At 38.1% G+C, this 21,320-nt stretch overlaps 1 protein-coding gene across 3 annotated transcripts; it reads right to left on the bottom strand.

Moving 5' to 3' along the window:
* Window positions 1-4,374: 4,374 nt before the first annotated feature.
* Window positions 4,375-12,083, bottom strand: LOC111948078 (sterile alpha motif domain-containing protein 3). 3 transcript variants are annotated; one of them, XM_078938227.1, is made up of 7 exons: window positions 11,549-12,083; window positions 10,696-10,738; window positions 7,941-8,028; window positions 6,877-7,835; window positions 6,624-6,791; window positions 6,427-6,522; window positions 4,375-5,603 (listed from the first exon to the last, which is right to left on the bottom strand). In XM_078938227.1, the coding sequence occupies exons 4-7, from the start codon at window positions 7,828-7,830 to the stop codon at window positions 5,289-5,291; spliced, it is 1,533 nt and encodes a 510-aa protein (XP_078794353.1). In that variant the 5' UTR covers window positions 7,831-7,835; window positions 7,941-8,028; window positions 10,696-10,738; window positions 11,549-12,083; the 3' UTR covers window positions 4,375-5,288. The 3 variants fall into 3 exon arrangements, with proteins under 3 accessions (XP_078794353.1, XP_023815282.1, XP_078794354.1); XM_023959514.2 differs by lacking the exon at window positions 7,941-8,028; XM_078938228.1 differs by lacking the exon at window positions 7,941-8,028 and having other exon boundaries at window positions 6,877-7,832.
* Between the last annotated feature and the right edge of the window lie 9,237 nt (window positions 12,084-21,320).

The raw sequence follows: 21,320 nt of genomic DNA, 5'->3' as shown, positions 1-21,320 counted from the left end.
GGATGCATCGCATAGTTAACTTGGCAATGATTTACGCCAGATGCCCTTCCTGACGCAACCCTCTCAATTCATCCGGGCTTGGGACTGGCACAGAAGCAGAGAAGGAAACAGGGAGCAGCCTGGATTTGAACCCTGGTTTCACGGACGGAAGACGCCGCAAACCAGCACGAGCTAAACCGGCTCCCGGGTGGCAGGTATGCTTTATGTGTGCAAAATGAGACATACTGACTTACAAATATGTCATTGACGGAAAACTTTCCTTGCTAATATTGGAAAGACCAGTTTGTCTGGAATTGAGTTGCATGAATCTCAACTGTTTTTTCTAAAAAAAAACTTTTATTTCAGAAAACTAAATAAAGAAACACATCAAGTAACTCTGACTACATTCTCAGCCATGACAGCAACATTAGTCGCAATGTATATTGTAAATACATTTTTAATAAATCAAATGTTTTATAAAATGTATATAAGCTGGAAAAATATTTAAAAAAATGTCGATTGGAAATTCAGTCTGAACATGATTGAGTAATTTCTATTGTGAAGAGCAGAATCAGGTTTGTCTTATTTAGTCATAACCCAACACTCATTTTTAGCTGTTTTCGTGCTTTTTTGCCCTTTCAATACTTTTAATACAGTGAATCTTAACATTAAATTTTGAACTTTCACAATACAACAAAAAACATCTTGGTGAATCTGAAATCTGTAAAATATAATTTACTTAACAGCAACATTCAGAATCAGAATCCTTTTATTGTAATTTTACATGGTGATACAATGAAATTGCAGCAGCCTTGGAGTGATGAAGATAAATAAAATTTAGTTAAAGTTAAATATTTAGTTAAAGTTAAATATTAAATATGTATGAACAAAATAGAATGGAATGAGTTGAGTTGCCATGAGTGCAGCATTTAAATATTGTGTGTTATTGCAGTATTTTTCAACCAGTGTGCCGCGGCACACTAGTGTGCCATGGGAGATGGTCATGTGTGCCGTGGGAAATTACCCTCATTAACTGATCTAACAACATTTTCCATCTCCAGGATATCAGCTCTTTTGTTCATCCAAACAGGCCCTGATAAAACACTGAGAAGTTAGGAATATGAAAGATAATAAAATACTTTTTTCTTTGTGTTTATTTGATTCTATTAAAGACATTTTGATAAGAATGACGGTACCGCGATTTAGCTGCAACTAAAGTCGTTTTCTGAAAATTCCCGCCCCTTTAACTGTCTCCGCCAATCATTCTTGGAGTCTTAATCACATGTCATCATTCTGACCAATCAGAAGTGGTTAAAATCTTCACTTCCTTGTTCTGATTCTGTTGATAAAGTTGCTCAGTTCTAACAAAAATACAAGCTAAAGCTCTTCTTTAGTGGTGTACCTTTCCACAGAATCCGGTGTCACACCGTTGAACAAGTGAACAAAACAATGAAGCTCAGAGACGCTTGTCTTTCTGCGTTCGGCGGATTTTTGCACTACATCTCCCATGATGCATTAGGTTAAAGTGACAACGTCTCGGCGCACAATGAGTCTCTCCTCTTAACGTCTTGAAACCACAACGAACACACATCAAACAGTTTTTAAATCTTCTAACTTAACTTTTATTACATCTTTTAGAAAAAACAGCTGCAGCTTTAGCTTTTTCTGCCACAATTATCACAAAAATGCATGTGACTATGATTTTCTCCTTCTTTTTTTTTAATTTTTGGATGCTGTTGTGCCGCGGGATTTTTGTCAAGGTTAAAGTGTGCCGTGGCTCAAAAAGGTTGAAAAACACTGTGTTATTGCACAGAGACCCGGTTATTGCACAGAAGTCAAGATATTGCACACATGTATAGTAGTCAGTAATTTAGCAGTTGGAAAAAGTCAGAGTGGGGTGTAGTTGTTGGAAGTGTCTGTATTCTGTATAGTGATTGTCTGTGGAAAAAAGTTAGTCTTAGTCTGTTTGTCCTGGTTCTGATGGACCTGTACCTTCTGCCAGAGGGCAGCAGATCAAACAGGGAGAAAGCAGGATAGGTGGAGTCAGTGGTGATGTTAGTCACTCTGCTCAGGCAGCGTGACTGGTAGATGTCCTTCAGTAAGGGTAGAGGGCAGCCGATGATCCTCTGTGCTGTCTTTACCACTCTCTTGAGGCTCTGCCATTCCGCTTCAGTGCTGTGGGAGAACCACACTGTGATGCAGTAAGACAGGATCCTCTCGATGGTTGAGCGGTAGGTCACCAGCAGCTCCTGGCTCAGATTGTTCTTCCTGAGCCTTCTCAGGAAGTGCAGGCGCTGCCGTGCCTTCCTGATGATGGCCATGGTGTTGTTGGACTATGTGAGGTCAGCCTAGATGGTGGTGCCCAGGAGGGTGAAGCTGTGGACTCTCTCCACATAGTTTCCGTTGATGTAGAGAGGAGGTGGATCTGCTCTGTTCTTCCTGAAGTCCCGGATGATCTCCTTGGTCTTGGTGGTGTTCAGGATGAGGTTGTTAGCCTGACACCACCTGGACAGTTTCCGGACTTTATCCCTGTAGGCCGTCTCCTCACCCCCAGAGATCAGCCCCACCACAGTAGTGTCGTCGTCAGTTGAGACATAGAGACAGAATGCAGAGAAAATTCAGTCAAACCAATGATGAAAAATGACAGAGTATTAGCTTTTTGACATCAAACCACTTTTGGCTCCAAAAATGCCTCAATTTAGCATCTGCTTGAAAGCAAAAACTTGTTGTGGCTGGATGGCTCAGTTGGCTGTGTGTGCTGCACATGGGAAACCAGGGTTAGTTTCCCAGGAGGCGTGATAAGTTTCTTCCAGTGTGGGTCCTTAGACCTTTCACGCTACTACCTAATTATGTAGCCACAAGTAGGCCCAAGTCTGGGTCCCCCAGTGTCGGACTCCAGCCCGGATATAATATAAGGTTGTATCAGGAAGGGCATCCAGCGTAACAATCTTTGCCAAACCACCTGTGTGAATCAGAGAAAGCCATTCAACATGTATGCATAGAACTGGGGGAGGAAACCAGAGCTCCTAAAGTGATCTTAATAATTGGCCCACGTCTGCTGTTTTTACTCTATTTTAAATGGCAGTGTTGGCATAAACAGAAGCCCACACAAAGCATTTTAAAATTTAAGTCACTCAGACCTCTACAGAAGCATAATATCATGGCCTGATTGAAGAACTCTCCCTGTAATTAAATGATAAGGAGGTAATGCAAATATATTAGATTTTTTTTGTTGGTGGCAAAGCAGCAGCTGTTTGAATGAGGAGGTTGAGATAGAGTGAATCATTGATTAAACAGAGTCTGTTAGTTTCATCCCACTTGCTCTCTGTAAGTGTCTGTAAGACACTCACTTCCCTCACCTTATCAGTTCTGCAGATTAGCTGTGAAAGTAATACTGATGCTTTGAATGCTATCAGATATATTTTAATAGGAACCACGGCAGCTTGAAATTTACAGCCGACCTCCAGGATGTGAGCAAATATGCGGAGTGCACCCAGAGCTTCTTTCATCAGTCATCAAATTATCTTCCAGCTCCATCGGCAGTAAAAACATCTGAAGTTTGTGCCATTAAAGCAGCAAAAAGAAAAAGTGCCATGAAATTAGATGGCTGAATGCTCATGTAATTACATATGTAGGCCATTAAAATCACCAAACGATCCTCAGTGAGAATACTCTCTATCAGCTTTTAGAATTTAACATAAACTTTTTAACACTTCTCAAAAAAGATTTGTAATATACAGGATATGTGGAGGCGTACATAGGCATTTTCACCTTTTGTGGGATCAAATAACCCTTGTGCTATCCTAGGCACTTTAACATTGGGAGTTGGGTCATCTAGACCCCACAAGACAGTCCGCTGAACCTTTTTTCTTCAATGATTTGTGATCTTCACTGATGTCCATGGATTACATAAAATCCTCTTAACCTTTATCCACCTTTGTCATGGTAGGGATAACACATAAATGTAAGGGTGGGGTCATAGGGTACACTGTAAAACCTAATAAGTTCACTTCACTCAAACATTTCTTCGAAACTGATTACATAAATTTTTTTAATTATTGTTAACTTAAAGTTTTAAGTTACAAGACTTATTTTTGTAAGTTAATTTGACAAAAAATATTAAAGTTAACCTGACTAAATTTTCTTTGTTCAAAACAGTTTTAATCAAGTTATCTATAGTTAGATTGTTAAGTTCTTACAGTATATTTAAAAGAAGTATATTTTACTTAAAATGTTTTAGTACTTACTACAATCATTTATTTAATTTTAAATTCTAAAATATTTCACATTTTCAGTGATTACATTTAAATCATTAAACATTTTCTTTTACATACATATACTTGAATAGAGTCAATACAAAAAAAAAATCAAAATTAAAATATTTAGACAGACTGACCATGTTTAATTTATTTTTATTAAACAATGTCAAGTTTTCCCAAAAGCAGCTAAAACAAGTCATCAGTTATACAATTAAAGAGCAGCATTAGGCAATGATTGTAATACCAGGCTGTGAAATCTTTACAAAATTACTATTTAAGAGTTTTCAGGTATCAAAAATAACAATAGTCAAGTCCGTGTACATTTTACAATTTAAAAAAAAAGTATAATTTTAACATATATCCTTCTGTTCAATCCAGTAAAAAAAAAAAAAACACAATGAGTGTAAATATAAGCAAAAAGGTAAATTATTGCAATGACGGAAAAGGTTGATTATTGTACAAATGCTTTTGACAAGTTACTAACGGAGTCAAGAGTAAACATCTTGAACAACCTGAGCAGTTATAACAATATAACACTATAAAGCCTGTAATCATAAAAATTCTAACAAGGCTTTTTTTCAACAACAACAGTTAGAAGAACTTGTGATTTAGTATTCTCTAAGTGTTTTACAGTTTTACTGCCACAACTTTTAAAAGTAAACATTGTTTAGGCAACCTTAACAAAAAAACAAAACCTGGCAAATAAAATGTGCGTGTGCCAGGCATTTTCACGAAAAAAAAAAAAAAAAGTAAAACAATATTTCAATAAATAAAGTATAGCCTTGAATGAAAAAAAAAAAACTTCAAAATCCCACTTGCGCAGATTAAATTAAAAGCATCAGCATATCTGCCACCAACCACAATGTTCTTACAGTTCAAATAAAATTCAGGCTAGTTAGTAAGGCTGGATAGTTTTCAGAAACTATCATTGCACACATCCAGTTTAAGTGCAAAAAGAAACCTCCACTTTTACATGAAACAACACTTTCAAAACACAGGTTCAACATGTTGAAATGTCCAAAGTCCAGCAAAAGAATCATTCATATGACACTACAGTTCTGTCAATAGGTCATTTTTCAGACTCAACACTTTGGGCTTTAATTTTTCATCCTCAAGGCCCATCAAAACCTTTTGGATAAAGTCAAATGTGTTGACCAAGGTTTTGGGGTACGCTAGATGAAGGGCATATATCAATGCAAATAATATGACAAATCCATCAGCCAGTGTGGGTACGTCAATAATCGTGTTACCCTCAAGTACAACCATGATCTTGACTGGATGGAACATGGCATTCTGTGGATCAGCACCAACTGCAAGAAGTCCAAGTAGTGTGTCCACAACATCTGGTTCCCTGGACTGCACAACCTAAAGAGAAAAGATAATTAGAATACTGCAACTCTGGTGTACATTTATGTTTTCACATGAAAGGCATCCATTTACTGTAAGATGTACCTTTTTGTAAAATCAAATGAAAATAATGCTTTTGCCCATCATGTATCTCATATTATCTAGGTTGTCATTTTATACCACGCGGGCTGTCCTGTCTTAACACTGAATGAAGTAGATTACGTAACTTTTTAATTCTAATTTTACAAGTTTTTGTTCCACTTATTTTTTTGCCCACCTTAGTATTTAAGCAAAATACACTGACAAACTTTGCAGGACGACTAACAATTTCAGCTGTCCACATACGGACTCATCCATATCTACAATAGCATATTTTAAGGACACAGCTTGACAAATTGTACAGAATATTTTAAAGTTAGATGAATAAACATTTCTTCAAGCATATTCATAATTGTCTTATTAAACATTTTAATTACAACCTATTGAGTGAGACTTGAAAATCCCATTGGTGCACATTCTCAGACTGTCATGGATTTTTTTTTTTTAAAGTTTCCATTTGTTCAAATAGATCAGGGGTGGCCATTCCTGGTCCTCCATATCTGCAATCCAGTATAATTTATACATTTCCCTGCTTCCACACACCTTCCAACTAATAGTCAGAATCAACATAGTTAACGTCTGTCCAGCTCTGCGAGTGACAGACATTTGTATCACATTTATTATGAAGCAAACATGCTGGATTGCAGCTCTCCGGGACCGGGATTGGCCACCCCAAATTAGATTCATCACTCAGATATTGTATTTGTTACTGTCATGGTACATTGTAAACATTTTAATTTACCTCACAAGTCCTCAGAAAGCTGGAGGTGTCTTCTTGGAGATAGGCAGGGAGAGCCTGAAGGACAACTGCACGTCTAACATGAACATCAACTTGTTCCTGCAGTGTGAGAACATGACATTGATGAACAACCCCCACAGTTGTTCACTAAATCTTGTACAGACATGCATATGAATAAGCCATTATGAGATGTCACTGACCTGGAGGTCGTACATTGTGAAGAGCTGGCCTAGAACATCGGACACCTTCCCTGTGCGTGAAGCTTTCTTCCTGAATATGCTCTGAAGGCGAGGAGTATGTTGGTCCAACACAGCAAAGAAGTGGTTCTTCAAGTTAATGTTTGTAATTCTGTGAAACTCTGCACAAATCTGCACAAACACAAAAGGAATGTGAGTATGTGGCTTAAAAAATTATACTATTGCATGTACAATTTTATTTAAAAAAAACATTCACCTGAGATTCCATTTTTAGGGCAGGCCAGCGTTCCAAGATGTCAGCAACTGGCAGGTCATCACTGATTATTTCTTTGCGCCGCAGGGCAAAGGTGCTTTGCATTAACTTGGTGATCAGGATGTGATCTTTGTCAGTCTTTTTAACTTCATCTATAATCTGCAGTCTCAGTTGTTCTAGGCTGGTAGCATCTTCCCCTCTTGGAAAATTGGGGAGAAAATTGAGTTCTGCTCTCTTTGGTCTTTTAATGCCAGTGTGTGCAGCTTGTCTATCTGGATTATTTTTGCTTCTCTTTCCAGAGTTCACTGCTACCTCTTGAAATCCAGCACGACTTAACTTAGCTCGATAATTCCCCATTTTAAACTTGAGGCTATTTTTCCAGCCATACCACCCTGTTTTAGAGCCTGGCTCTTTCAGACAAGGGTGATGAGTAACAAGTGCCTCTGCTACCACTGAAACCTCTTTGTCATTGGGGTATGCTTTGAAACTGTGCATTGTAGCTGCAAGAGCTTCAAGTATGTCATGTTTTTGGCCCCTGGTTAACTTTAAAGACTTTCCTGTTCTCTGATAAGTACTATTTCCCTCATTAAGTATGAGTTCAACCTCATAAGAAAAAGTCGGCATTGGGAAAACCTGAGGCCATTTATCAATCCTCTCTGGCGTCATAGCATGGGGCAGTATTATAGTGTCATCCGATGCTATTGAACTTGTATCGCTCTCAGGTCGCACAATCTTTAGCACAGCCTTCTGAGGAAGTTCTTCAATGTCTACAAGGGAGCAAAGCTGCCCATCAAAGTCTGGGTCTTCATAAGAAAGACTAAAATCAAAGTCTAGTTTGAACTTGTCTTGTATCATTCTCTTTAGCTCATCCACAGACTCTGGACGTGTGGATAATGTCATCTTTCTGACAATGTCTGTGGAGATATGTACATGGAGGAGGAAGTTCTGTGCAGCCATTTCTACTGTTAAAGAGAGAAAAAATATATTCAAATTTGTAAGTGCAAATGTTTTCTAGCCGTTCAAAGATGCTACATACATTTTCATTTATAAATGAATAATACCCTTACAAATCTTTGATCAGAATAAATCGTTTCTGGGTTAACAGCAAACGTCCATCAACATTGTATGCTGAGAGACTGAGTGTGTCATTCAGTTCTGAAAGCAGATGCATAGAGAATATCTCTGATGACATTAGCTCAAATGACCTCAAATGCTCATAATACAAACACTCATAGTTCCTGCAAAGAAATGAAACAGAGTTGTTCATGAGCAATATATCATCAATTTTGCTGAATCTTGGGAGTCCTCCTGTCTGGCCTACTGACACAAACATCCCTTTGGCATACTCTATGCCATCTACTGAAACCTTCGATGTGCTGTATATGCTTTGGCTGTTTGTCTTTGCTTTGATGAAGTCTTGTGCAACTTTGGGCAGATTTTCTTCTGAAACAGATGAGACATGCGAGGCCTGTATGTGGGGTCTGAAAAATGCTGGTGCACTGAGATAATATGCCATCATGTACTGGTGTCTGGTAGCTAGTGTTTTCAACACATTCTTGAAGTTCTTTGCATCATTAATGACCCTTTTAAAAAAACGATGTTTTCCTTCAAACCGCATGGTCCACAGGTGAACCAGGGGACCAAAGTTTTTTGTCATCTCTGGATAATGCTCAACATAATGATGTTTTGGTCGAAGCCTAAAATCTGGAAACACAACTTTAAGACCCTGCCTGTGATCACGTATTTTAGTTTGCATGTACTGAATAGATTCTTCTGTGAAGCCTGGAGATAACACATGTTGCACAATTTCTTTTAGATCCATCAGTATGTTCCATGCTTCATCCCCTTCAGGGACTTTGCTTCCTAACATGAGTGGCAATAACCTCAACAGGGTGGAATTTTCGTGCCCATTTCCACCAATGCTTTGTTTGGCTGCAAAGTTTTTTGGGATTGGCTTTGGTTTATCAACTCTATCAGAGTGCTGATATGGAAACGTTTGGATTTTTGTATTCAGATATTCAAGAGTGAAATACTTCCGTCGAATCATTTCACCGATGCACAAGGCCAACTCAACAGGCACAATCCCTTCAAAGAGATCGTGCAGTATATCAGGTGGGAAACCAGTAATGGGATGAAAATGCTGCAATGTCTTGCTGAGGGCACAAGCACCTGTAACACCAAAATGTGTTGAATATTCTCCCTGCACAACATTTTGCACATGAAGATCGTGAGATTCTTTTGTTCTCATGCAGAACTCTCCATCAGAAACCTCGGTGGTCTGGATTTGCTCTGTGGTACAGCAACAGAATCTGCATATGTAATTTCTTCTGAAAGACTGTACAAAACCAGCAAGACCATGGGCAGCCAAATTATCAGCTGCCACACAAAGCACAGTCCCCTGAATACATTCACCAAGTGCTTCAATGAAAATTCCATCCTGTTCTAAAGTTTGCAAGTCTTTTAGCAAAGGTGACAGGACAGTTTCATAACTGTGCTTTTGGAGGTCAGACACTTTGCATAGCAGGGCTAGTTGTATAACATGCAAGCTAGACCTATACTGACAGGGTATATTAGCAAGCAACCAATACACTGCACATATCTTATGGATCTTTCTACTCGTTCCCAAAGGATTGGCTAGTTCAACATCATCCACATACAAAATCAGAGACAATTTTCCAGTTTCTGATAGAAGCTTATTTGCTTTGAAATATGCCCCATCTTCATGAGACACATAAACTCCAGGCGACGATTTTGTAGCTGCCTGAAGCTTATCGAGAAGCTCAGTGTTTTTGAACATCATCTGAAGCATTTGTAGAACTGGAACATAAACAGTGTATCCACTTGAATCTAAAGTATGTTGTATTGGCATTACCAGAGGGTAGTTGTTTCTTACAAATGTTTTTCTTCGTTTTGTGGTAGACAGCTCTCCACCCTCTGTAGTTGCACTAACAAAGACATTACTTTCGGTGATGGCATCCACCAACTCTTGAAGCACAGCATCACTGATGGACTCATTGTGTTCTTGCAGAACAACAAGGATGGTCTCTCTCACAAGAGGCTTTGACAGTGCGAATATCTGCAGCAAACTGTCAACCATGTCTTGTATAGCAGTCTCTGAAACATGAAGAACGCTGTGCATTTTCAAAAGCAGAGATGATACATTATTCTTCAACTGAAGTTGCAGTTCTTTGATGTCATAGGCAGACTCATTGGGAATCGAATCAGAAGTATCCAGCTCAGGAGATTCGTGAGAAGGACCAGCTTCGGAAGACTCCAGGGGCCTTGGCTCTCGCTGATTGCAAGTTTTTGTTAGAATTTCACTCTTAAAAGCTGAACTCTCCCCATCTGGATGATTTCTACTTTTGTGAGCATTAAAGGAGGAATATACATTTGTACGGTATTGACAGTTTTTGAATGGACAGTCCACTACTTCATGTTGCTTTGTGTGTGTCCTTAGATGACTAAGAAGAGTTTTATCATTAAAGGGCTGCTTGAAACTACACAGAGGACAAATAAATGATATGCATTCATTTTGATAACTACCATGTACAGTTGCCTGATTATGTGTTCGTGTCAGATGAATTTTCAAAGCATTTACTGACTGAAAAGTGCAAACACATTCGTCATAAAAACATGGAAATTGGCTAACTGAGGAGACATTACAATGACACAAGCGATAGTGTTCAAGTACTTGTGTCTTTTTCTCAATGACAGCATTGCAAAGCTTGCACCTCAAAGCCATTGCATATCTTTTTTTCTTGTACTTTTTACCCAATTTAAAAAAAAAAAAAAACACTTGTCATTTAGTCTTCATGAACATACCCAATGAAATCTCTCCAGACTGGCCAGGTGCTTCAGTTTCAACCTAAAAAGAGAATATAAAATTAGTTAGAAGTTTCCCTAAAAAAAAATAAAACATGACAGATTTGACAATTATATAGTTCATGGCAATATATATTATGTAGCACTCATGTGCTATATAATATATATTGTTTATATATATTATATACACTATTATATATAATAGTGAAATGAATATTAAATAAATATTCAAAGGAAATATTTACAAAGCATAATTTTTAATTTTTTTTATTTACGTATCTTAATTGCTTTGAACAGGTGCCTAACACATTGTTCACGCTGGCATCTCCAATGTCTCCTCATTGATTCATTAACGTCCAGCTTACTTGCAGCAGCTCTATTTCCCTCCTGGATATAGACAAATCCATCGTTTTACTTCAAAGCTGCATCAGATGCTTTTCTTTCTGTGTGTTCGTGTCTGTCCTGCTGTGGTTAGCCTTGAGAGCTAAAAGCTAACGTTTTCTTCTTGCAATGACCTCGTCCATCTGTCTGTTTCTGCTCTTTGCCCCCTGCTGGCTATTAGCGAAGAGAAATCTAGCCACTGGGTCCAAATTAGGGGGAAAAAATTCCCGCCTTACAGACCGGAAAATACGGTAGCTCTACATCATTATATAAGAACGGTTGAAATAATTACTAACTTGAGAAAATGAACACAAAAACATGCAATATTTCAAATAAACAGATAACGTTACGTATTCAGAAAAGTGCAAGTTCAGGTTTAAAAAAGTGATGTAACCTGTAAAATAACCGTTTCAAGACAGAGCGACTGTCAAGTTTCAGCGAAAATTCACATGAAAATGGAAATATAACTTACCAAATATATGCGCCCAAAGAGAAGGCCAATCCGATGGCGGCAAGTGCTGCAAGAACGGCAGGATAACGTAGCTTCTGAAGATCAAAAAGCTCCTGCATGCCACCATACGTTTCTATAGCGTTCAAAATAGTACAGCGGCGATTTTTTTTTTTTTGATGAACTATGGTTAAACTTACAACGTTACAGCAGTTGGAAAACTTTTTAACGTAACAGCAGTTGGAAAAACTTTACCACAGCCGAAGAAAGTATCGTTAATGAGGAGTACCGATGAGAGGACTGAAAAACATGGCCGAAGTTTTCACGCTTGCTGAAGAAAAGAGGCGGAGCAAGTATGGTACGTTCATGACGTCATTAATTTTCGGCTCAAATCTTTTGCGTTATGCTTCTAAAGACACTTAAAATAATTAAGTCCTGTAAACTTAAAACAGAAATTTTGTCAACACGACTCAAATAAATAGATGTGAAATAACTTTTATACTTTTTTGAGTGATTGCAACTTATTTTTTTTAAGGAACCTTTACTGTTTGGGTTTACAGTGTAGCACAAAGGTTAAAGTTCTACCTATTTATATTCAAAATTAGATCTGAAGATTGGACATTTTATTAAAACTCTGGTTTCACACAGAAAAAGTTCCGAATTTTTCTAAAACCAATCAAAACGCACATAATAGTAAGTGACATACCTTGATTGACTGAAATATTTAAAATTATCCACCATATTTCCATTTAGTCACTACAAAGTATTGCTCATAAAGGACCCCTTTTGACAAAGATCAAATCAAATTTATGTCTGCATAAATAGATTTTATCTATATTTATCAATTTAAAGGAAAACGTTGCTATAAAGTGCGAATATAATGCTTTTCTTAAACTTTCTAAATTAAGCTATATCCATATAAAAAAGTCTTACCTTCGGCACTGAAGGAATTTATATTTTTTGGTAAATTCATTAGGGTTTGCAGTCTTAAATTTTATTACATTGAAGATAAGTCATTTGCTGAAGTGTGTGCTTTTACATCCTTAAAACCTTGAAGAAGCTTCTTTAAGATGTGAGAGGTTTCAGGAATGCAGCTCCAACCTCCAACCCCCTTCAGGAGAAAACAGTCTTTGATCTTCTAAGACCATCTGGAAGCCTTAACTGTAGATCTGACATGGACCAGAATTAAATTGTCTCCAGGATTCAATTCAATTCATGGGAACCCCCTGAAGGTGTCAACTCACATGAGAAGGACAAAGAGTTGGGACTGATTGCCTGCGGAGAAGGATCCGGGCGACGGTGCTGGACCCCCATGGGGACACAGTTGGTGGTCGGACAGCTAGGACCAAATGCTGTAATTCCAAATATGGACTGACGGAGGTGGGCAGGCTCCCTGCCAGCCAATCTCTAGCGACCAGAGGCGGAGATTCGGCGGCCATCTTGCTCCCGGGGGGGGATGTTCTGACCACATGCTTAAAAGTCTGAACTCAAGGAACTTTTCTGTGTCTCCAGACAAGCTGCATGTGAATTCGGAATGTAACCTCTTGCGTATTGCAGGCCTTGGTTTTGGACACCCAGATCGATCTGTTTTATTCTGTTTTATTATCTTTTACTTTTTAGAAATATTGTTAGGGAATAAATTTGTTAAACTTAATCCGGCCGAATCCCGTGGTTTTCATCTTCTCGACCTTTTTGAACATGCAACAAGGAAAGTAATCTCAAAGCGAAAGATTATATTTTCCAACAGCACACATATCTATTTTTTAATAATTTTTTTTTTCCGCAATTCATTTTCCTACCTGACAACTTGATCTCTGAGGCACTGCCTTAGTCATTTTTACATTACAGTAAACCTACCATGTCTCAATCCAAATGATGATTTCCAAGATCCAACATTATCCGTTTTTGTCATTTGGAAACTATTTTTTTAATGCTACAAATCAATTTGATTAAATTAAGAACTTGTCTCAGACAGATTCATGGCATATTAGTTACACCCCTAATTCGTACAACCCCTTTTTGTGTTCGAAGCTAAATAGGGCCAAAATTTTTAACTCTAACATAGGAGCTTTTGCTCCAGTGTTGACATTCCTTGAATTACCGTATCTCTATATGCAACGTAATTCCAGCATATTTACTTTACAGTAGCGAAGTGCTTACGCAATTAACATGAATGATCTTAATCTGCGGCTTTGTGCTGTCATGAAAAGCTCTTTTTCTCTGTCAAAATCAGCTGATTTATTTTGATTGGAGAAGGGTCAAAGAGTTACAAAATGTCGAAGTTTGCTATTTAGGCGCATCTCTGGTATTAAAGGGCAAACGTACAGTGCATTAGCTCTGCAAAGTGTTATATATAAGTACTTCTCTTTGCTTCAGAATCCGCTAAAAATTATGTTATTAAAGGGTGACGCTAAATGTGTCAGGATCCTGATGCGGACACAAATGCAGGATGCAGGTAAATGTCTTTAATTCAGCACTGATCATGGAAAACAAGGTTAGATTGCTCGTGGCACTCGAGAAGAACACAAAATGATCCTGCGACAAGTGGAGGAAACACGCATCCGCAAAGTTATAAACAGGTGGACGGATGAGATAATTGTATACAGGTGCACCCATAACGATGACAGGTGGAAGAGAAAAAGTGACTGAAAGGAGACGAGAGGAGACGGAAACAGAAGGTAACAAAACTGGAAACATAATTACGACCCGACTCCAAATACCCCACAAAATAAAGGTTCGGTAAACAGAGAAACAAAAACGTTGGACATAAATAAAGAAATCATAAGAAAATGGACAGCAAAAGAGACTTAAGGCTTAACATTAACAAGGTCACAACTAGCTGTTTACAGTAAATCAGCATTTTGTGCACAGCCACACATTCACAAGTACACATTCAAAGGAATCATGAAGTTTAATATTCTTTGAAGTCATCCAGAGGTCAAACAAGGCTATGATATGCAGTCAAGACCTGCATCTGGAATATAAAACAAACATCACAATTACTTTGGAATCAAGTCTGATTGGATTTATGATGGCAGTGCTTGTTCCCAACATTAAACATTTAAATCATGACAGCACAGAAGGTCTTTGATCTGTTCTTCTGTGATGGAGAGGAAATGTTGAAAAAAACCCACACACCCCAACACAGAACAGGACTAATAATAAAAGCAAAACAAACTTTTAAATAGCTGATGATATTAATTCAAAAAGAAATGAATAGAGAAAGTTGAAAGATTTTTTCCTTTATTTAATGTGTCCGTTGGAGGAAGGGTTGAAAAAGTTTTTTTCACTAAACATTATTTATATTAAACATTATTTATATTAATATCATAACTTCCCAGCTGAATGTATCATCAAATTCATATGTTTAGCTACAAACACAAAGAAAACACTCTCTAAAAACACTTAGAACCAAACTTTTCTTGTTTTGAATATCACAAATCATGATGATATAAAAAATCAAAAGCAGCTCATTTTTAATAAGTGACAGGTTTAAACTATCTTCTTGAAATAGAAACTTTTAATGGTTATATTTCACTTTGAGTTGTTGCTTATTATAAGGGTCCTATTTTTGGGTCTCTTTGGCACGCAGTACATATGCATCAAGGCAGAGGGTGTTGGTGATCCCAGAGAATGTGACACAGTGCAAAAAGAATAGTAGAATTAGTGGTAGCAAGTCATGTGCAGCTGTCAAGTTATTGTTTAATATTGTTTAGCATTATTTTATGAATGGAGGATTATCTGTCTACACTTTTGCTTAGACATGTCACTGGCAGTGATCTCCACTGAGACAGAAGTAGTGCTTACATGCGCAAAATGTCTTGATCGGATCAATGGTCGGATTAAAATTCAACCGTGTACATGGGCCCAGAAAAATGTTTTCCGATTAGAATGAACGTCCACATGGTCACACTTTCGGTCAGCATAAATCACATAATAATCTGCATCTTGGCTGCATCTAAATATGTGGGAATAACATCAGCCTTTATTTTGTCGGGACACCACTGGAAACACAAATCCATGTGATTGTTTGAACGGTTTCTAAGGACTGAGCAACATTTCTGCTTTGAAAAGCTCACACACCACCCTAAAGTGTAAGCTGGCGGGTCGGAAACCTCCCCCCGGAGCGCACACATAAGAAAGCACCATTGCCCTGTCCACAAAGACATAGCTATAACTCCGGCTGCACTGCTCACAGACACGGTTCACTCGCGCGGAGCAGCCAGCCAGTCCTGTTTGCGCTCCAAAGCCTTCTCTGAAGCACCCTCTATGCGTGACGTAAACTAGAGCAGTAGTGACACACGATCGGAATGAACTGTTTACTTGCTACTTGATTGGATCAACAATCGGCATAATCCACCTATCTCGATCGGAAAGACATTTTGATCCGAACGAGTCTGATTGGGGCAGAGTATTCCGAACGGCGTGTGCATGACACATTTTTCTTCCGATCAGGCGTTCTTTCCGATGGCTTTTGTCCATGTAAACGCAGCTACTGAGACTTTTAAAACTGGAGAAAGAAAGGGAACACTTCTACTAACAGCTTATCAATGTGTTACTTCAGAAGCAGCAGTATACAGACTTCACTAACAGGTAAAAGTAAGGCAATCATGACAGTTTTGGTGATTTTCTTTTCTATGCTACAGTTTGTAAATGGAAGAAAAAAGTTTAAATGAAATTTTAAACAACCCACTTTAAAGGTTGCCAATCAAATAGTTGTTTAAGCACCTCTATAGAGTTCATTTGTTTGTAAATCTGACTGATTACGTCAGTGGCTCAACAGCCGTAAACCTCACCGCATGTCAATGCAGTTGATGGTACAGTGGCGAAAAAAGATAGGAAAGGAAGTTTAAAAAGATATAAAAATACATATTTTCTTAAAAGAAGACAAAACATGGAAGGAAAAAGAGCAAAAATTCCTAATTTTATAGTGGTTGCCAAGACTTAAAAAATAGACCTTCTACAAAGTTTAATGGATTAGTACAACATTGTCATAAGATCTTCAATCATGGACTAATTTGTTTCAATAAACCTAACTCCTTTCGGTAAGCTGCCCTGGGTGAATACCGCACAAAACATTAATTCAAACTCACTGATGGCCTGAAAATTAAAAAATGCAGTCGAAGAATGTGAATGCGGGTACACAAATTTCAATTATTTACATAAATTAAAAGCACTTACGTATTGATAGGTAAAAAGCTTTAATCAGATAAATACCAGCATATAATATAAAGTTCAGCCTCATGACAGACACTCTGTTAATTAAATGTTCTTAATAATCCTGCGTTTTGTCAGTAAAAAATCACTAATTACTTGACTTGTAGCTCAAAAAAACTTAATTGTCCTTTATAACTTCATAATTAGTGTCAATATAATTAACAGCTGTTTGTACCATATGACTTTTGTCATGTTAAGCTCAGAGTTCATTAATGATATCAAGTGATTTTCAATAACTGTGTGAAATTTTACTGATATCTCTGTAAAAAGAAAAAAAATCATGATTTAATTAACACCATCATTTTTTCCTCCCCCAGTTTCCTATTGCATTCTTTTTACTTTAAAATTTTCCATATTTAATATTAGACAAAGGTAAAGTAAAACAAAATGTTGTCAAAATAAGAACTTTTATTAATCTAAACTTAGATGCTTGTAAGCAAAAAAAAAATTGTTGTTTTTATGCGCTTAATTAAAGGTTTTCATACCGTTAACAGCAATCGAGCATTTGTGATGACCGGCAAAGAATCAACACTTAGAATGGTTTCTCTGCATGAATTGCCTTCTTAACCCTTGTGCTATCCTTTGACCCCACCCTTACATTACCGTGTTATCTCTACCATGACAAAGGTGGATAAAGGTGAAGAGGATTTCATGTAATCCCTGGAAACCAGTGAAGATCACAAATCATTGAAGAAAAAAGGTGGGGTCCAGATGACCCAACTCCCAATGTTAAAGTGCCTAGGATAGCACAAGGGTTAAGGTCCCATTGCGTCTCAGTCAAATTCAAGTGTGGACTTTTAAGTCAGTATAATTTCTTTATTTTGTTTACCTTGAGCCATTTAAAGATAAATAAGGAAAAAAAGGATGCATGAATAGATGAATGGATGGATGTTTTCTTTGTGTCTAGTGATACCCAGCATCAATTTGATCATTTCCTTATATATATATATATATATATATTTATTATTTATTATTTTATTTATTTATTTATTATTATCATCCAGTTGAACTGGACACCCACTGATCCAGAAATTTTCTTTTATGTCTTCTTCCAGGTATGAAAGAAAAATGTCTGTGGTTAATTTTACTAATGACTCCATACCCAGAGCCATGAGAATCCTCCGGAAAATAAATTGGGTCAGGCTATGGGCACAAATGACCTTCAAGCCTGTAAAGTTTTAGATTTTTAGTTCCACAGAGGAGGGAGGTCATAGATAAATTCCACGTCAAGCCCGGAGAAAAAAACTGATTCCATCAGTCCCAAGAAGCCAGTAAAGAGCTTTGAAAGGTTTTTGACTGCAGCCTTTATGGCAGAGACTGATGACTGAAAAATAGGTTGCCCAAAGCAACCTATATTGCTCTTAATGGCTAACTGAGAACAGTGGATACATCTAAGAATTCGCGACCTTGATTTCCCTCTATCGAATCCTTCCACGAATACCCAACTTTTTGATCATCTGCAACATTCCCATAACTGGGGTTGAAGGGTTCCTGAATAGAACTAGAAACTTTTTCCACAGTTGGCTGGGTCTACCACCCATTCTAAACCCTGATGTCCACTGGTCATGTTACATAGACACAAAAAAATTGTAGTTAATCAATCAGGAAGTTTACATCACCTCTGTCATGTCTATGACTGACACAATGCATGCTTTATGCAGAAATTCTATTCACTTCAGCATATGGGCTGGCAAGGCGGGAATCCCTTTCAGCTCGGTTAGGGAGAAGTTCACAGTGGCACAGGCACAAGAACACCAGCAGGTTTCTGTCAACAAATCTTTGGCATAGCTATATCTGGGGTACCCAGATATAGCTATGCCAAAGTATCGTTGACAGAAACCTGCTGGTGTGTAAACTGTTGTAGTTTTCATTTTGACTATGATCTATATTTTCCCTTTACCATCTGTAACATTCATTTGTAAAAGCATAAAAAATTTGCTTACTTACAGTAAAAACAACAGGGGGCTCTTAAAACAAGTATAAATAATGATGAGATTTTTTAATTTTTACATTACATTACATTTTTTTTAAATTGTTATAAACTTAACTGAACCTGTATTTAGAGATGTACATTTAAAACTGCATATTGTATTTATTTGTAACACTTGCACTTTTTAATGATCCAAACCATCTAGGTTGTCTTATACTATTTTCACAACAATGTATATTAGTGAAAGAATGATCATAAATAAAACAATGGAAGGCTGCACAGTATTTGTGTGGTGGTCATATTTATATTTATCTGGCACTTTCTGTCTAATTTCACGTGTCCTCCTCATGCAAACATAAGCTTTCTACATATAGGTAATGAATAAATTCCCCTACAGCAAAAAAAAAAAGTAAAAAATTTCAAGCTGTAGTACAGAGGTCGGAAACCTATGGCTCGCGAGCCATATATGGCTCTTTTGATGGTCACATGTGGCTCGCAGACAAATCTTTAATTATACTTTTTTTTCATTAGACCAGTCCTTCTCGGGCGCGATGCGATGCCAGAGGCGCGCAGTAGTAGCGGTGCTTGGAGAGAAAATCTGCGCCAGCGCTATCAGTTTACCAGCCTGAAACCTGTGAATTGCCGTGGCTAAAACTGCGCGCTCCCGTCTCTGAGAAAGAGCGCGCAGTTGCGGGGACGGGATGTGTGAGGAAGAAAGCAGAGGGTGGGGGGGTTGTGGGGACAGCAGGTGAATCGCGCAGGGATTGTAAAAACGTAAAACCCGCTGCCCGTCACTCACTGCAGCGTGTGAGTGTGTGTTTGGCTCCATGTCTGCATGTGAGTAATCTTTGTCACATCTAAAGAAAATTCAGACCTAAGATCACGTTTAAAGTCTCAACGCCTGCATGAAGCAGAAACTCACCACGTATAATAAACCAGACTAGACCATCAGCAAAACTACCACGAGAAATACTCATCATTTATTAGCAACAGCATAACAATGTTATTAAAAAGAATCCACAGACTTATTGTACTTTAAAAGTGTTGAAATTACATCAAATGCACATATTCACTTGAATATTAAGTTTTAAACATATTGTCGCGGACTGAGTTTAACTTGGCTGTTGGGCCGCGTTGAAAGTTCTGGAGTTCAATGAACGCATCAAGCAGAGATCTGATTGGCTCTCAGTTCTGTCGCTCAGCCTGTTGTTAGGTAATTTGGACCAATGGGGTTCAGCTATGGGCCGAATAAGGGAAATGTGAGGGCTGGAGCGGGAGCAGGGGAATATAAAGTTGGGAGAAGCGCTCTCGTCTCAGCGGGAGAGATTCAGGAGTTGCTGAATTAATTGTACGGCGTTTGTTGCGGTCTGCAATAACAACAACAAAGAACCTTAAAAGAGGTTAAGTCTCCGTGCCTCAGTGTGGGAAAGAGACGCTACATTAATGTATGGCTCTTTCGAAATTACATTTAAAAATACGTGGCGTTTATGGCTCTCTCGGCAAAAAAGGTTCCCGACCCCTGCTGTAGTAAATATGTTGACCTAAGTGGGCGTTTCTGGGTTTGTTTGCCTAGCGGCAGCTGAATTAAGTCTTTGCACTCCAGTCACTATAAAAAAATGCAGCAGTGGTTAGCGCTTTTACCTCACAGGCCCTGGTTCAAGTCCTGACTGGGGCCCTTCTGTATGAAATATGCATGTTCTCCTTGTGCATGGTGGCCTTGTTTCCAGGCACACCAGCTTCCTCCAACAGTCCAAAAGCATCGTTTATAGTTTAATTAGTAACGCTAAATTGGCCCTTGGGTGGGTGTGTGATTGTTTGTCTCTGCAATGGATTGGCAAACCATCCAGGGTCTATATGTTATTTTTTACTCAAAGAAGAAAATTCAGCTCTCCCAACCAATATGATAGCAAATCCATAATTTCAACCTGTGCTGGACAACTATGTGGCACAGATCCCCAGCAGTAGTTCCTCAATGATTGATTGCTAGTCAAAGCTAAACTCAACAAGCAGGTGTTATGCAAAACATTGTGTCTGGTAAACAAAACTTTTTTAAAAAGTCCACTTTTGTTTAGCTCACAAATTCATCAGATGTGGAAAACATTTGGCCTCTAACTACACAACACACAGAAGAAATGGAGTGTGTGAAAGCAGTGGAGAAGAAGAGCCAAGGTAGACATGTAATGCAGTTCACACCCTATAACAATCATCTGAGCACCACAGGGAGTTTGATTAAACTCATTTCCCACACACGCACACAGCGCTCCCCTCCCCTGGAAGACAAGTTAATATAGACACCTCCCTCAACAGAGTGGTGAGCTCAGCATACATAGTAAGCAGGGAGTGCAAAATGACAAAGCTGAGATGCTGAGCAGGAATCCCATATATATTCTAAACTCGCACTATATGTACTGTGTGATAAGTAAAATAATATTGGAATATTCTTTTTCTGCATATCCAAGAGTTTAATGGGCTTTCCCTCATTGTCTCTCTGCAATTCAAGATATTTGTGTCACACACACAAAATGTATTTTCTTATAAGATGGCATTTGTCTGTTTCCTGTTCCCTGGGATGATAATAGCTAACCTGCTATCTCCACACAATAAAGCTCTTTTATAATATTTGTCTGGATGGTTGAAATGCATTGCCAT

Source organism: Oryzias latipes, chromosome 20, assembly GCF_053564925.1.
Source record: "Oryzias latipes strain Hd-rR chromosome 20, Olatipes_Hd-rR_3.1".
Taxonomy (NCBI): Eukaryota; Metazoa; Chordata; class Actinopteri; order Beloniformes; family Adrianichthyidae; genus Oryzias; species Oryzias latipes.
This window is presented reverse-complemented; position numbering and strand designations above follow the sequence as displayed.